General features: G+C 47.3%; 4 protein-coding genes across 4 annotated transcripts; all 4 read right to left on the bottom strand.

The window, feature by feature from the left end:
• Nucleotides 1–12: 12 nt before the first annotated feature.
• Nucleotides 13–2,528, bottom strand: N7518_004771 (GMC family oxidoreductase; the record flags this gene model as incomplete). The annotated part of the gene is made up of 10 exons (XM_057185698.1): nt 13–144; nt 207–391; nt 453–578; nt 637–922; nt 974–1,034; nt 1,088–1,703; nt 1,763–1,806; nt 1,868–2,121; nt 2,179–2,332; nt 2,386–2,528. The coding sequence occupies 10 exons, from the start codon at nt 2,526–2,528 to the stop codon at nt 13–15; spliced, it is 2,001 nt and encodes a 666-aa protein (XP_057042468.1).
• Nucleotides 2,529–4,780: 2,252 nt separating this feature from the next.
• On the bottom strand, nt 4,781–6,666 carry N7518_004770 (uncharacterized protein; the record flags this gene model as incomplete). Its single annotated transcript, XM_057185697.1, has 3 exons — nt 4,781–6,164; nt 6,217–6,596; nt 6,625–6,666. 3 exons carry the CDS (start codon nt 6,664–6,666, stop codon nt 4,781–4,783), a joined length of 1,806 nt encoding a protein of 601 aa, XP_057042467.1.
• A 797-nt stretch (nt 6,667–7,463) lies between these two features.
• Nucleotides 7,464–8,328, bottom strand: N7518_004769 (uncharacterized protein; the record flags this gene model as incomplete). The annotated part of the gene is made up of 2 exons (XM_057185696.1): nt 7,464–7,498; nt 7,587–8,328. The coding sequence occupies 2 exons, from the start codon at nt 8,326–8,328 to the stop codon at nt 7,464–7,466; spliced, it is 777 nt and encodes a 258-aa protein (XP_057042466.1).
• A 1,684-nt stretch (nt 8,329–10,012) lies between these two features.
• On the bottom strand, nt 10,013–14,995 carry N7518_004768 (non-ribosomal peptide synthetase; the record flags this gene model as incomplete). The annotated part of the gene is made up of 3 exons (XM_057185695.1): nt 10,013–14,042; nt 14,071–14,883; nt 14,973–14,995. The coding sequence occupies 3 exons, from the start codon at nt 14,993–14,995 to the stop codon at nt 10,013–10,015; spliced, it is 4,866 nt and encodes a 1,621-aa protein (XP_057042465.1).
• Between the last annotated feature and the right edge of the window lie 579 nt (nt 14,996–15,574).

The following is a 15,574-nucleotide window of genomic DNA, read 5'->3' as shown; positions in this document are numbered from 1 at the left end:
AAAAAAAGACACTCAAAGGCGAGAAAGATTGGAGAATTCTGCTGGAGCATGGTAAGTAGGGACCTTCATATCCAGATCGGCCCCAGAATAGCCAAGGTCCTCCGCAACCAAGACTGCGCACTTTTCACCGATAAGGAGAGCGGTCTATCGGATATAATAGTTAGTATTTGGCCAAATCCAGAGAAACCAACAAACATAACACTCACGCTGAAAGTGTTGCAGCCCACATTGTCGGGGCAGATAGATAAGTCGCAAACCTTGAGGCCCTTGACACCATGAACATTGAGGCGCTCGTCAACGACACCTCCATGGGGTGCAATGGAATTACCCTCTCGCGGAGCCATACTGCATGTGCCAAGGCAATGCCAAGTTGTCTCAACGTGGCGGGAAACTGCAGCAAAAGCGTTAGACAATATGATCCGGGGCTACCAATTACTATGCTTGATACTTACTCCACTTCTCAATGTGCTGGATATCTTCATTGGTGTACTCCAGCGAAGGACGAGCTTCGTGTCTATTGGAGTTGAGAGTGGAAGCCGAAGGCTGCTTTCCGGGTTCCAATGGAGTGGTCCAAGAACCTATATTATTTGATTAGCTGGACGGACGGGATAACTCGACTGGAAAGGAAGACTATACCGTGTTGAATACCAGCAGAAATATGGTTCGAGCCGGCATATGCCTTGGTAGTGGCCAAATCCATATCTTGCGCCCGTGCCGATGAGTTGAAGGCGAACTGAGGATGCATGGCAGTGACCTCTCCAGCGTACGAACCCATGCGCCGGGCGGTCTCACGAGATTTAATATATCCCCAGACCAGAGGTGCCATGTCACGTTTGTCATTCATGAAACCCGCATCAAAGTCCGGGACTTCGTAAGGGTCAGCCGACTGAATGTGGGTGTGACCACGCGAGAAGGGGTATTCCTATTATGTTGTCAGCACTGGCTGATCTGATTTAGTGACTTTGAACCATACCAGGAAATGGAACATGGTAAAGAACTTGCCCGGAGGCATGTGCATGTGGTCTCCGAACCAGCTATCCGTGGGTTAGCCTCGTGGCATTCAAAACGAAGCAAATGAGATGCTTACCCAGAAATGATCGAGTAATGCATGACAGGCTTATCAGGCTTGTTCCTGAAATACGACTCATACCCCTCTGTAAAGTCTGGGGTAGGCCACTTCTTCATCTCGCCGAGCTCTTGCTCCGTAGGCCGAATCTTGACCCCGGCATCGATACCGTTAGTGGCCAATGGACCGGTACCCTTCTTATCCCATTCATCGAAGACCTTTTTTTGAACTTTGGGATCTCCACGAATGAAGTCGTCAAAGGACTCGACGTCGGGCTTAGCGCGATAAACGGAGAAAGTAAGGTAGTGGTCCTGGAAGTTTCGGCCGACGCCTGGTAGGTTGACCAGGGGCTTGACACCAGCCCGGCGCAGCTTCTCAGGGTCACCAAAGCCGGACCGCTGGAGAATCAGTGGAGAACTCAGTGTGCCCGAACTAATAATGATTTGCTTTCGGGCCTTGAAGACCCTGCGAACTGGCTCTCCGCCGTCAAGAGGCTTAGTTGGGACTGTCACAACTCCCACAGCACGACCATTTTCAACAATCACCTTCTCAACTTTGGTATTGCATTGGAGATGGAGATTATTATACTTGGCTCGGGTGCTGTGGACATAGGCGTGGGCTGCATCACTTCGTCGTCCTAATACTGAGTGTGAGAGAGGTAATGATACGGATGCAAAGTTGGACCTTTGTTCTTACCTGTATCACGGTTGATCCACTTCAACCAGTGTTCCGAACCGTGGCTGTAACATTACAACTCTTCGTTAGTAAGATAAAATAGGAGATCTATCGTGGAGCTCGTACGCAGTTTTCAAGTCTTGCAGGTCATCAGTGAAGGGAATTCCTTGCGTCTCAGCAGCACGAAGGAAGTCATTCTTGATCGGATACGTATAGTTCCCAAATGAAACCTTGATGGGTCCGTCAGTGCCATGCAATTCCGGGTTATTGCTCGCACGTTGGTATGTTTCGTGCTTCCTCATCAATGGAAGAAGTTCCTTGGTTGTCCAACCCTTTGCTTGAAAGTCGTCATAATCGGACGCGGATGCTCTGGTATACATCTTTAATGTATTCAGCTTAGGATCACTGAGTCAAACTGTCAGGTAGGTATCACTTACCATAAAGTTGATAGAACTGCCACCTCCAAGAATGTTGGCACATGGAACAATAGCCTGGCGACCATCTAAATGCTCAGATGGCCTGGAGTGATAGAATGATGCCGTCTTTGAATCAAGCTTCATGTTGTTCGGGTATATACCCGGGCGGTACACCCTAGGTTGAAATGAGAATACTTCCTTTAAGACTGGTAGCCTCGGCATTCTCACCATTGATTGTTCAAGTTATCCTCGCCTGCCTCAATCAACAAAACAGACAGGTTGTGATCAAGATTCGCGAGGCGGCCCGCAGGGACACATCCCGAGCTGCCGCCACCGCAGATGATGATATCAACTTCGTCTGGGATAGTCATGACTCTGAATATGTTGACAATATAGCAATTGAGAATGATTGTGAAGAAAGTGCTCGAGGGAATAAGCAGACTTCTGATGGGACCTACCAGAGGGGCCTTATATAGCTGTGCTTGTGTGCCCATGGAAGTATCTACAGAGGCAATTTCCCCATCTCAACCCATACGCACAGCCAATAGCCTTCTACATTGACCCCGCGCGCGGAGACAGAGTTCAAGTACTGGAGGGTGGTTAACATCAGACTCATCTTTGTCAAAAAGTACATTGATCCAACGCACTCCAAGTAATGTGTTGTCCAGCTCTATCCAGTCAAGCACACTGTATCAGCGTGTTGAGAATAACAAAAGCATGACCATTGCAGCACATTGAAAGAGAAACTGCTGATCATTATGTCCTATCTTTCAGGTTGACTATCTCAAACAGCCCAAAGCCAATACCTCCCTGAAGCGCTTTCTGTGAAGTTCCCCGCATTTCATGTACAGCTGGCATCAGCTCATCTGATTGCCGAGACCAATCTCTTGCAGATCCTATACAAGGAAGATATCTCCAGGGATCTTTGCTATCCCTTTCCCCCCATTCTCCTAGGCGGGGTATGGTCAAGGAACGTCTGCGTGGGGGATAAAAAGCAGTTTGTTGAACTCATCCGGCAAAGACGAGAAGATTGGTTCTCTCAAATTATCCTACATTACTAGCTATGCCCATTTATATGTACATATCCCTGGCTTACAGAATTGTATACCAGGGAACGAATTTGCGTTCAATGTCATATTTTTAGCTGTTTCTCTTCCCAAAATTTGTTGCGGAATAATCGGTAATTGCTTCAAACTCTAAAGAACCGTATATAACAGAGTCTAATGAAGTGAAGCGATATTATGATTCACTCAGATTCGGATTGGCCGGGAAACATGATTCAGCCCATAATGTGGCGCTCTCTCAGTGCATTAGTCTACTATCCCCGCACTATCAGCGCTCTAAATAGTAATTTTGCGGGGTAGACCTGTTGGTGTGGGGTATAAAATCTTACTTACGCAAGAGGCGGCAGACGGAAATTGCTACCACTGGAGGAAATTGGACACATCACCAGGAAGTGCATGGTACTCAGACATCACTATAGGCTAGACCTTTTCTTGGCGCTCTCGATTGCAGCATGGTATAGCCGAAATCCCGTATGATCCTTATTTAAAAGTTAGTTCCACTCGATGCGTTTAAGAGATGAAAGCAACGGGGTGGGAAAGGATGTAGAAGTCTTGTGAGCAGTGGCTCTTTGAAGCCCTAGAAGGCGGAGTCTATTCTTGTTTTCGCTGTTGGTTATTGGTGAGGTGCCTACGATGCCTCTATGAATGGGTTATATAACAGCAACTCCAAGAAAACTAGCTCCTATAATTTTTGCGGAGCGAAGCAAAGCAACAATAAATCATAACCTCGTGTATGCATGTCATGTGAACCTCCTCTTCTTCACTGGGGTCGAAGTTCATGAGAAACTATGCGGTGAAATGTCATCGGCTAACTTTGGCAGAATAATCTAACCGGCAGAATAAATATAGACTAGGCCTAATTTGGCTAGATTGTGACCATATGGTCACGTGGGCCTCTCCAGTATATCCCGACGGTCTATACCTAGAGAATGAACCATCATTATCTTTCCCAGAGCTTCTACAGTCATACTTTGCGTAGCATTAGAAGTTAGAATCAGTCGCTTTGCTCTGCGATGACTAATTACTGGTATGAAATATAAAATGTTCCTGACTATGAGAATGCCCTTGCACAAGACTATTGTACTATTGTTGACTAATTGATCAACGGACTCCGTATAAAACCATTAAAATCAGGCATGACTGTTGGCCACTATACACCTTCGTACCTTCAATAAATGCAAAGAAGGTTTGAGAAAAGTTCAAGTCCTACAAGGCAGATATCTAGGTACATGGGTGAATCCAAGAATGAAGGCTGGTGTTACGATCGCAACGTTTGCTTGTTTGTTTCTTTGGTTATTTGCTATTGCTAAGCGAGAGTTGGTTGTTTACATTGTTTACAAAGTGGTCAGCTATAAGAACTGGCTGTTTCCCACTTTGCAACTTGCTTCTTATTGATGCACTCTTCCATCTTTGCAAGACCTGGCTCGTCACAGCTGGAAGATTGGAAAAACTAGAAGATAGGATTATGAGATTCGACTATATAACCAACTCACACTGAAGAAAAGAAGGGAAAACACAACGAACTAAATCCGGAACAAGGAAATTCTGTCAAAAAACTATCAAAGGGATTCTTTGGACGCCTTTTGCGGGGCTATCATCTCGGCTAAGTTTTTCCAAACTTCGCGCTCAGATTGACCTAGGCTGTCTGCGATCCAGCTTTTCAAGACAGCTTCCATCGAGTATGTACCACTTGATGGGTGATATATAACCGCGGAAATATCGAGGAGCTCCATGATCGCCCAGTGAACTCGTGAAAGGGCAACAGAATCCGAGCTTTGCCGACGAGATGTGGATTGAGGAGTGTTGTAGGCTTTCCCATTCCGTCTAATGAGTTTTGGTGTGGGAAATCTCTTGTGGTATCTCCGTCGCTGCTCCCCGCCAATAGTCTTGGATGTGATGATTGCTTTTGTTGCGGTCTCCAAAGACATGTGTCTATTGGGAAAAAGGGCGAAAGCGTTGAGGAGTTTGTGTGCGTCCTTGGATGACTGATCTTTTTGTTTTCGAATTTGTGCGATAGCCACTTCAAAGGCCAACCTTTGTAAATCTTGCGAAGGATCTGCTTGTGTTTCCATTGTCTCTTGCTCTTCCAAGAGTGCCAGATAGTCTTCTGGGGCGGAAAAGCCATTGCGCACCGTGGCACCCACATGGGCCAAGGTAAGGGGCAGCGCATTGGAACCAAGTTTGCCAATGAGATCATTACTCCACGCAAGATCCGAGGCACACCAAGGCTTCAAGAAACCCGCGGCCCACAAAAGGAATTCCTGTGAATCCTTAGTGTCCATCCTTGAGATATGAACAGAGGTAGCGGTGTCCGATTGGGTTGTTCTGGTCGTGATAAGAATGTGTTTTTTGTCACCGCAAGACGAAAGACATTTCCATTTTGTCAAATCTTCAGCGCCATCAATGACCAAAAGCCATGGCTCATGAACCCCAGTCAGCCAGTTAGCCACATCTGCCGCCTGTGTTGGGATGTTGAGGCTCTCAAATCGGTTGTTCTCAACATAAAATGCTGAGATGTCATTAAGAACATCATCAATCCAAAGAACGCCGGAGTAACTTTGAATAGTTAGTAAGATATATATGAAGCAAAGGATAGTGTAAAATCCATACCAAGTCTTGTACTTCTCCGCAAATTCAGAACACAAGTATGTCTTTCCTACTCCTGCATCGCCAGAGATATATATCATTCGATTTGAGTATTCGGGGCCCTCGACCAAAGAAGGGTTGAGCTTTTGCAACAAGTCCTCGAAATAATCATTCCGCCCTCGATAAAAGTCAGTGGCAAGTCGAGGAATGGTGAATGGCTTGCTTTTGTTGGGCAAAGAGGTGGCCGTGCCAACCTGCTGTGTGCCAAGCTCATTGGGTAGCCGAGATTGTTCCTGAAGCAGCAGCAGGCGATCAATCTTGATATCAAGCTTTTCCTGGAATCCTTGTTGATAGTACCTAGGTATGAATGGTTAGCCAGTAACTTGATATTGAATCACGGAAATCTCACGTATCCATGACAAGCAGCAAGGAGCCAATGGAGGATGCATGGGAGGATACCCGATCTTGCAACCGTCGGAAGAGTCGTGTGTTGGCTTGTAGCCGTATGAGCTTTACCAAACCCTTATGGTTCTTGGAAAACTTGGAGCCTGTTTTGCCACAAATACTTTGAAGCCTGTGGTTGATTATCTTTGCAGTCTTCTTGAAGTCGATAAGTTTTTTTTGGAGGTCCTCGCAGAGAGCCTTGTAGCCATTAGCACTTACGGACGAGGGATCTGTGTGTCTCAAGATAAGTTCAGCAATATTTTCGGTCCGACTGAGTGTGGTCCTCAGTCCATCTGCCATATCGCGGAGATAACCTAGCTCTTTGGTCACAATCAATTGTCGGTACTCATCGAAAAAAATTGATCACAAACACCGATGCGCGTGTGATGCTAAGGACCGTAGCAACAACTTCCATGTTTGGTGAGATGGAGAAGTGAGTGAAAATGAAAACCCCCGGATGAGCGATAGAACTTACAAAATATATAGTATAGCCTTTTACGTTCTGAACCCATTTCTTTAGTACGTCTAGTTTCAACTATAAATAATAAATTGTGTACCCCATAGTCACAGATTCTAGGGACAATGGTTTCATGTTCCAGTATGCGACCATATCAATATTTCGCTTCAATTTAATAGGCTATTTGTTGTCTGTCCAACAATCGTCAGGACTGGGCTTATTATTTCCTTTGTCCACGTAAAACTCACGGTGCTGAGTTGGATGTCTCAAAAAGAGAATCAATAGTGATTGCTTCAAAGAACTAGATCTCATCTATGTTCCATGTGACGAAATTCATATCGGATTCGCAATGGCGCGAATAGCAGATAGCGGATATAATTGTGTGAATCCATTGAACCTTCCGCTTCTTGTCTTCCTAAGTGTACATATTACACCTATAGAAAGTAGTAGCTTATACCTTAATCCATATTCTGATTACTTCAAACCAAAGGCCATTGTCGACCGCTTTGAGAGACAGACTAAGACAATGCACTCTAAAACAAATTGTCGCAATTTTCCTTGTTTAGTCATCTTGCAATGACTCTCTCGATTGAGAGGGTAAGACATTCTGAATCCTACAGTGCTAGGTTCTTTGTATATCTGAAGATATCATGATAGGATTTTACCAAGCTAAAGTACAAGTGAAATTGCAAGAGACCCAGAGTATCTATCAACAAGAGCGAACTAGATATGTAATCCACGAAGGGGTGAGGAGTTCAAGCAGCGACAGAGGCAATGATAAGATACTTATCTGAGAGAAATAGAAATGCAGAACACGAGGTAGCATTAAGCAAGTATACAGCCATGTAAATGGTTTTTTTTCTCCTCCCAATACCAACCTTCTTCCTCCTCCTCCCAAAGTTCAGGGAAAATCATCTCTTTTCCCATGTTGAAGTGCTGGTAACGAAGAAATTCTCGATATGTCTCGACTTCAGAACGAGTTGTCGATGCCACGCGGCGCACTTGGTATTCACTGAGGAGGGGCTTCTCATCGACAAGCCGTATATCCCCCCGCTCCCAAAGCTTCTTAAGAAGGCGCGTGCGTCTTTTTGCGGCTAAGACTGCCCATTTCTTCCCTTCTGGTTCATACCAATTCCCGAAATACCCATGCATAACCATCCACAGTGCGCGCTTAGGCATAGAAAGCCCTACGGGCGGTGTACCCTCCTGTATGATTATATGTTCGGACAAAAGCGACATCTCTAGCACTCGGAAAAAGCTAGCTGGGGTGTCGATTAATCCAAATCTATCCAAGTCAATGCCGAGCCAAACGACGTAGCGTCGTTCGTAATGCAAAGGGTCGTCTTTTATCATATAGTTTGTTTGAAATTCCTCGTGCAGGAATGTTGAGAGGGCCACTTTATACTTTTCGTTAACCGGACCATTCGGGCTGAGAACCGGAAGTTCAATAGGATCCTCGGTCTTTGAGCTTTTCAGTCCATCAATGTCGTCAGAATATGAACTCAGTACGTGAATCTTATGCACCTCCGGCATAGGTGCAGTGTAGCTGTCGTGGGTTTTTAGCCAATCCCGGGGAAAACCCTTAGGTATTTGAGCGTTAGACCACTGGGGCTCAGGCATGTCGAGGAAAGCAATGGTGAATAAAGTATGAGTTTTGGAGGGAAACGGTAAGAGGTAAGGAGGGAGGCTCGAGATTGGGAATAGGTATTAGATTTGTCGATTGCGAAGAACATCGTCTTATTTATAGCTGCATCCGAAGAGAGCTTCCTTACAAGTCCCATAAGAAATGCCTCAAGGTAAAGTCGGTCCCGAGTCCAGAGGGCCGAAGTATAAGCTCAAAGAATCGATTCCATTTTTAGCATTAGAACACGCATCTAAGAACTAGGATCCAAACCAGACAGTTTTATCAAAGAGTCTATGTGGGGTGCTTTTAAGATTTGATTATAAACTCTCTAGCCAAGAAGATAATATTAGACTAATGGCATGTTTTGAAAAGAACAGCATCTCCGAAAACCCAAAGCTGATCATGTCGACTCCAAAGAAATTTAGACCGACAAAGAAACCAAAGATGATTCAATTTGGTCTCTTGCTATTTCTTTGTGGACTTAATTAGAGGCTTCCTTGTGAATAAACACCAGAGGGTAGTCGATTTCTTTCTTTGCGTGGTTGATCTTGAGGACTTCAATCTACCAGATTTCCATCTGCTGATAGGTGGGTTAGAATTAGATTATCGACATATTTTGAACAAGAACAACAAAGCAATACGCAAAGGAAAGTAAAGAACAACATCCCCAAAATCCCAGGGAATTTAGGAACTGGCAAATAAAGCCAAAGATGCATAAGATCTTGAGGCCTTGGCACTCCTTAATCATCGGGCACCTGACCTCAGTACATACCGCCTTTCTGATCGGGTCGGACCAGAATCTGCCATATGCCTGGTCTTGGCAAGGAACGGGTATATATTCTGCCGCTTGATATTTCTTCTGCCTTAGAATTAAGTCTGGCAGAATTAAGTTGGTGCCTTATGTGTAAGGCAGAATAAAGCAGAATCAAAGGTCCTATTAGCCAAAGGGGGGTCGAATTAGCAATTTGGGGGGGGGGTCCCTGTAACAATCCCCTTTTGTATCCTGCCGGGTTGATTATACTACTCCGTACGGAGTACTCCGTGGTTTTTATGCCTTTCCCCCCTTCTAGTATCTATGTTGTATGTCCTCGACTGGGCCTATGTCGGAGCCGGCCTCGTGGCCTGTCTCGGTTCTTATCACAGCCGGGGCGGAGAGTGGAGTGAGGGTGGGGGAGTGGGTAGTGGATTCGGGACGATCTTAGGCTCGGAGTTAGAAAGTAGATTGTATTAAATTTACAGTTGAAGCCATCATGGTGAAATAATAACGCAGTTCGTAAAGTAACTGGTAAATAATTGATAATTAAAGGCTGTCACATGATACTGGCGCCGGCTAGATTTATGAAGTGATTCATATAATAGATGATAGTGATCCTACAAATACGAGTAATGGGCAGTTGAGAGTGCTGGGTCTATGGGTAAAAAAAGAGTCTTCAAAAGAGTCTTCAAAACAGGGATAAGAAAGGCCTTACCTGAAGTGGTTGGAAGGGTGTGTGTATAGTAATTCCCAAATAAAAATGTGATAGAAGTGGCGTATTTCTGTTCATAATTAAAATGCACTTGATCTTCTCTATGACAATATAACAATAATGAAAATCTGAGAAGTCCGATCTATAATTGCTAGTATATCTGTTCTCTAGGACAAAGACAAAACACCAAGAAATGGAAAACAATCTAAGACTTCTAAACACGTTTCCCGTCAAATCCTTCGGCCGGCCATCCCTGGAGCGTATCTCCATTCTCAACATGGTCACCCGACAGGACCAGAGTATGCTCCAAAAGACAAGCATCCTGGCCCATCGAAGCACCAGACATCAAGCGCGATCCAGCGCGCAGGATACTCCGATCCCCAACGTTCAGGGTATGCAGCTCGAATCCACCACGGGAGTTCAAGTGGCAGACCAAACTGGCATCATCGACAGCAACACGGTCACCAAGGGTAAGGAGGTCCGGCTCGGTGAAGAAGATGCTGGGACTACCGTTGGCGTGTATCGCACAGTCCTTTCCAATGTTCGCACCCAAGAGGCGGTAGTACCAGGAAATGTAGGCAGAGCCAGAGATCATGGGCAGGAGACCAACTCCGTCATAGCAGTCTTTGATCAACGTTTCGCAGGAAAGGAGGAATTGCCAGCGCTGGTTGTAGCTGCTCTTGTCCCAGTGGTAGGAGCCTTCCTTGCGACGGCCTACGACCGTCCATTTTATACAGAGAATGATGCCGAAGGCAAGGGCGACTTGAACGGTGGTGATGACAGATAGGATCGAGGCGAGCGTGCCGTACAGAACGAATGGGCGCCAGGCGCCTTGCTTGAAACCAGCAGCATCACTGTAGCTCAGGACACTGCGGAGAACGAAAAGGGAGAACAAGACGGTGAGAAGCCAATACACAGTAGTGAAAATAACTGCAAAAGTGGAATATATGACAATTTGCCACATGCGGAGGACGTAGTAGTTGGCCTCGTGGCGGTAGAAGGCGCGACCGAAAGGCTTGCATGTATCCACTTCCTGCTCAGCGATCTCGGTAACGGCCTTGTCCTTAGTTCCACAGTAGGTCTGCTTCTCGGTGGGTGTTTTCTCGTCTTCGCTGCCGCTGGTGTTGGGGCTGCTGCTACCATCTCCGATGATGGTTGGAGCGGTCGAAGTGGAGGTCGAGGTGGAACTTGGGAACTGTATAGCTTCACCACCCTTGCTACCAGTCCAGACAGTGTTGGCAGGATAGTCCCCGTTCCGGCGAAGCAAAGCACCGGAGCCTATCATTGCTTGACGGCCGATGGTAGCACCGGGCAAAGCGACGACACGATCACCAACCATGGTGCCATCACCGATCACGATGCGATCACGGCCGTAGCCATCAGATGTGACCAGAGTCGAGCGAGAACCAAAAACAACATCGTTACCAACCTCAATGAGATCAAAGTCGACAGTGACGGGACCAACACTAGGCCAGTAGACATGTTTGCCAACCTTGCCACCAAGGGCACGGACAGCCATTGAAACAAATTCGTAGTGACGACCAGTAAGGCGGGTGAGTCCGTGGATGTCACCTGCGGGCAGAATCTGCGCAAGCACCGCACTCCGAATCTTTTGGCGAGTGGTCTGTTTTGAGGCAGGACCAGGTCTGGGCTTGCCACAGGTGAGATCGAGGAAGAACTTGATGATCAAGACTGCAATAAAAAGCACAATCGGGCCACCAACAGCACGACAGATCCTTGCGGTGATGTGGAACGCAATCCGCTGATCACTGGTGTACCATTCTAGGGTAGACCGGAACATGTCTGCCGCAGGAGTAGGGAACTCGAGAACCATAGGAATAAGAGCGCCCATCCAGGTAATACGAGCAGCCGTCCAGGTGATCAACTTGATTGGCTCAACAATAAAGAGAATCCAGATCCAGTGAGGCTTGGGGATCTGGGAGGTCAGCAATTGGCGGTTAGACTCATCGGCGTCCCGGAGTTCCCAGCTCGACGAGTTAGGACCAATGCAGGTCCTCTCTGGGATGTCAGCACCAGGAGCGATGACAGACTTGATCCCTATCGACGAGTCTTTGCCAATGCGAATGCGCTTCAAAAGTATAGAGGTATTGCGCTCCACGCCGAAGGGGCGACACATGCAGGTATCCAAAACGACATTATCGCCAATCTCAACAAGATCATACTCGCCAAGCTTAGCGGACGCGGACATGGTAACATTTTTGCCAATCTTTGCGCCGATTAAACGGTAGAAGAGAATGCGGGACCAGTTGTAGTTGTTGAAGAGTCCCTTTCCACACACCTGCAATACCTTCTGGGTCAACCACCAGCGCGTATGGTACGGGCCCCACATGGGCGACATGCCCTCCTTGTAGCGACCGATGACGAGCCACTTGAAGACTATAGCAAAGATGGGAGACACAATTTGTGAACATAAGCGAGCAGACATCACGGCAAAAACAACCAGCATCAAACGAGCGAAGAGGTTCTCACGAATGGGAAATCGATTTGAGCACTCAGCCACGACGTATGCAAACATGATCCACTGGAAGGCGCGTTTCAAGGGGAAAAAGAACACAGTCGGTAACAGGTGTAGGATCAAGATAATTGGGTTCGTGCTGCTGTATGTCTTCTCACAACCGGGCAAGTCAACTTCTCCATCGTCACCCTTGGCAGCCTTAATTTCAACAGCTTCAATGATCTTGTGCTCTATCTCTCCAACAGTGCTGTGGTGGAAGAGAATGTCACCGGCCAGGAAAATAGCGAATTCGCGACGAAGTTGCGAAACCATTCGACCAGCACTAAGACTATCACCTCCAGCAGCAAAAAAGTCGGTAAGACGAGATACTTCCTCTGGTGCACAAGACAAGGCCACAGCGAAAATCTCACGTACGCGCTGCTGAATGGGCGACAGGTTACCATCCGAGTTGCGGGCAAGGATGGCCTCATTGATAGCGGCCTGGTTGGGGTTTCCGTAGAAGTCGAGAGGCATGGGACCTTTGAGCGGAATGATACGGCTAGGTACGAGATAGCCATGGAGGTGGTCGTGGAGCTCGCCAGGTGTCACATGGTCATCATCTGGGTTATGGACAAACAAAACAACCTGTGCGAGCCCGTCGCGCGGGTTTATCTGCACATGCATGTCAGGGGTATTTGCTCTCTTGGTGAGAACTGAGCGGATTATTTTATCATCGACGACACACAAGTTTTTCGAGATTGATGCGCTGAGCGGAGCGCCAGTAGGTGGGCAGACAGCTTCGTAGTGCCTGTTTGCCAGGGGTGTGGCCGTGGTCAAGATATCCAGGGACAGCCGCTCTGCGAGCTTGATCCGCTGGATTTTGTTGTTTGCCTTGGGCACGCCGTCCATGTATACTACCAGAGCGGGCCACTTAGGCTGGTGGAGAATAGGCTGCAGTGCTTCGTGTATCTGGCGAAGATCCGGCCTAGTGAAGCCCGGAGGTGTGACGATAACCACACCGACGACTTCTTGCAGTACCTCGTCTGGGACAGAAAAGGCTAACGTCTCAGTAACACGACCATACAGCGGGGATTCAGGATCCTTGGCCGTGGTCAGGATTGCATTTTCCACTTCGACGGGAGAGATAATTTCACCACCACGGTTGATGACCTCCTTGCTGCGGCCAGTGATGTACAGGTAGTTGTCATTGTCGAGGTGTCCAAGATCACCAGTATCAAACCAGCCGGATTCGTTGAATGCACTGGTGTCAATCTTGCCTCCCGGGGTCAGATACCCTTCAAAGGCGGGTGATCCACGAATGCAGATGTGTCCTAGCATCCCATTTTGCTGGACAGGCTCGCCACTCTCGGTCATAATTGCAACCTCAGGACCGACGATCTTTCCCGATGTTCCATGGCGATCAAGCTTGTAGCTCCTCGGTGGCGCGGCAATAGGCATACATTCAGTCATACCGTAACTGGGGAGGACGGCGCAGTGGAAAATATCATGAAGCTGCACGGCAAGTGTTGGAGGGAGACCACCACCAGCGTTGCAGATAAACTGGATGGCACTTTGCTTGACAGCATCCGGGCGGTGCTCAGCTTCGGCAAGAATCATCTGGTGCATTGTAGGTGTAGCATAGTACCAAGTTGGTGTCATATGAGGAGTTTGCACGGCATCCCAGAACATGCTGGGGTCAAACGAGGGGCAACATATTGTGGCACCGCCGGCGAGTACGGGTGAGAAGATACTTCGCATGATGCCACCACTGATAATGTTAGCTGTCTTCCTATAATTTAATTTGGCAGGGGACATACACATGGTTCAGAGGCATCATATTAAGACAGATATCTGTCTCGGACAGTTCGACTGACTCTATGGTAGCCATGGTACCCGCGATGAGGTTGTAAGTTGTGATGGGAACCAGCTTCTTAGTACCACTAGTACCACTAGTGAACAGGATAATGGCGATATCGTCCCCAGAATTGGGGGGGTGGTTGTATGCACCAGAGGCATTGTGCGCAGAGACCACTCGGAAAGTCATGTCTTCAAGTTGCTCAATACCAAACACTGGCCGACTACCATTGTTCAGCTGCAGCTTGCCAATGTCAGCGTCCAGGGCGACAACAGCATCAGCTTGCGAGTTTTCTATATCTGTCTGTAACTGCTCTGGCACCGTGTTCGTTGTCATAGGCACAATGGTGTACCTGTTGACGAAAGCAAGAACAGCGACTGCCATCAGAGGGCCGTTAGGCAAGATGACAGCGATGCGAGGCTTTCCATGACGGGAGAGTCCCACGGGAATCTGGAAACTCTCCAAGAACTGCCGTATGGCAATATGTGTCAGATGCCGTCCGGTGTTAGCATCGATGAGACCGGCGCGGGAGTCTGTCCCTATTAATTCCGCAACGCTGGGGGTGGCCGCTTTGACTTGTGCACGGAGGTAGGTAATTGATTCATTGTTGTTGGCCTTGATGGATTCGGGAATGGACTTGTAAATGTCCTGAAATGTTAGGATTAGGTGACGGGTGGGCCAAGAGCCGGTGTGTAGGGATAATAGAGCGGAGAGTTGGCGGGAAGAGTCTGGATGAGAGGCCTCACTGCGGAGGTGTAGAAGCTGTTCTATAAGTCTGTTTGACGGTCAGAATTGGAAGAAACTTCAATAGGACACCCCAAAAAGGGGTGGAAAAAAGATCATGATAAATGTCACAAAACATACGAAGATCTTGATAAGTCTGCCATTGTATATATCTTTTGTGCAGATAAATTCTCAACTCAACTTGATATACAACCCAAAAAGGAGAAGTCCTTCACGACTTATATGCTGCCCCGTACCCTAGTAACATCCACTACAAACCTGATATAGACCCAAAAGTAGGAGTCCTTCACGGCTCATCCACTAACGATATCCACCCGATCCACCAACATCTCGCAAATTACATCACAGACCTCATTGTGATCCCGAAATGCTCCATGCAAAGTACGGCGGCAAGCTCGGTCGAGGCTGAGAAGAGAAAGATCCGCAGGGCATCCCGATACTCATGGTTTACCCACGGAATTCCGTTCATGGTCGGATAGATCAGCTTGTACATCACGCAGCTGACGGGATAGTATTGGTCAAAGATAGAGACACCATGTCGTCTATCATCTCAGGGCCGTGATGTGATCGAAAGTCTAGGGCCTTGATAGACATTGGAGTTTCCGGAGGCCGAATGTCAAAATCGGACTCCTGTTTCAATTGAGCTTTTTGTTATTAAACTTTCTGTTTGATATTATTCGAATTTCCTTTTGCCGAATGCAGTAATATACCGGCATGATCTT

The sequence above is a fragment of the Penicillium psychrosexuale genome (assembly GCF_028828465.1).
Source record: "Penicillium psychrosexuale strain IBT 29551 chromosome Unknown utg000003l, whole genome shotgun sequence".
In the NCBI taxonomy this organism is placed as follows: domain Eukaryota; kingdom Fungi; phylum Ascomycota; class Eurotiomycetes; order Eurotiales; family Aspergillaceae; genus Penicillium; species Penicillium psychrosexuale.
The sequence above is the reverse complement of the archived record's forward strand: the minus strand, read 5'-3'. Positions and strand labels throughout refer to the sequence as shown.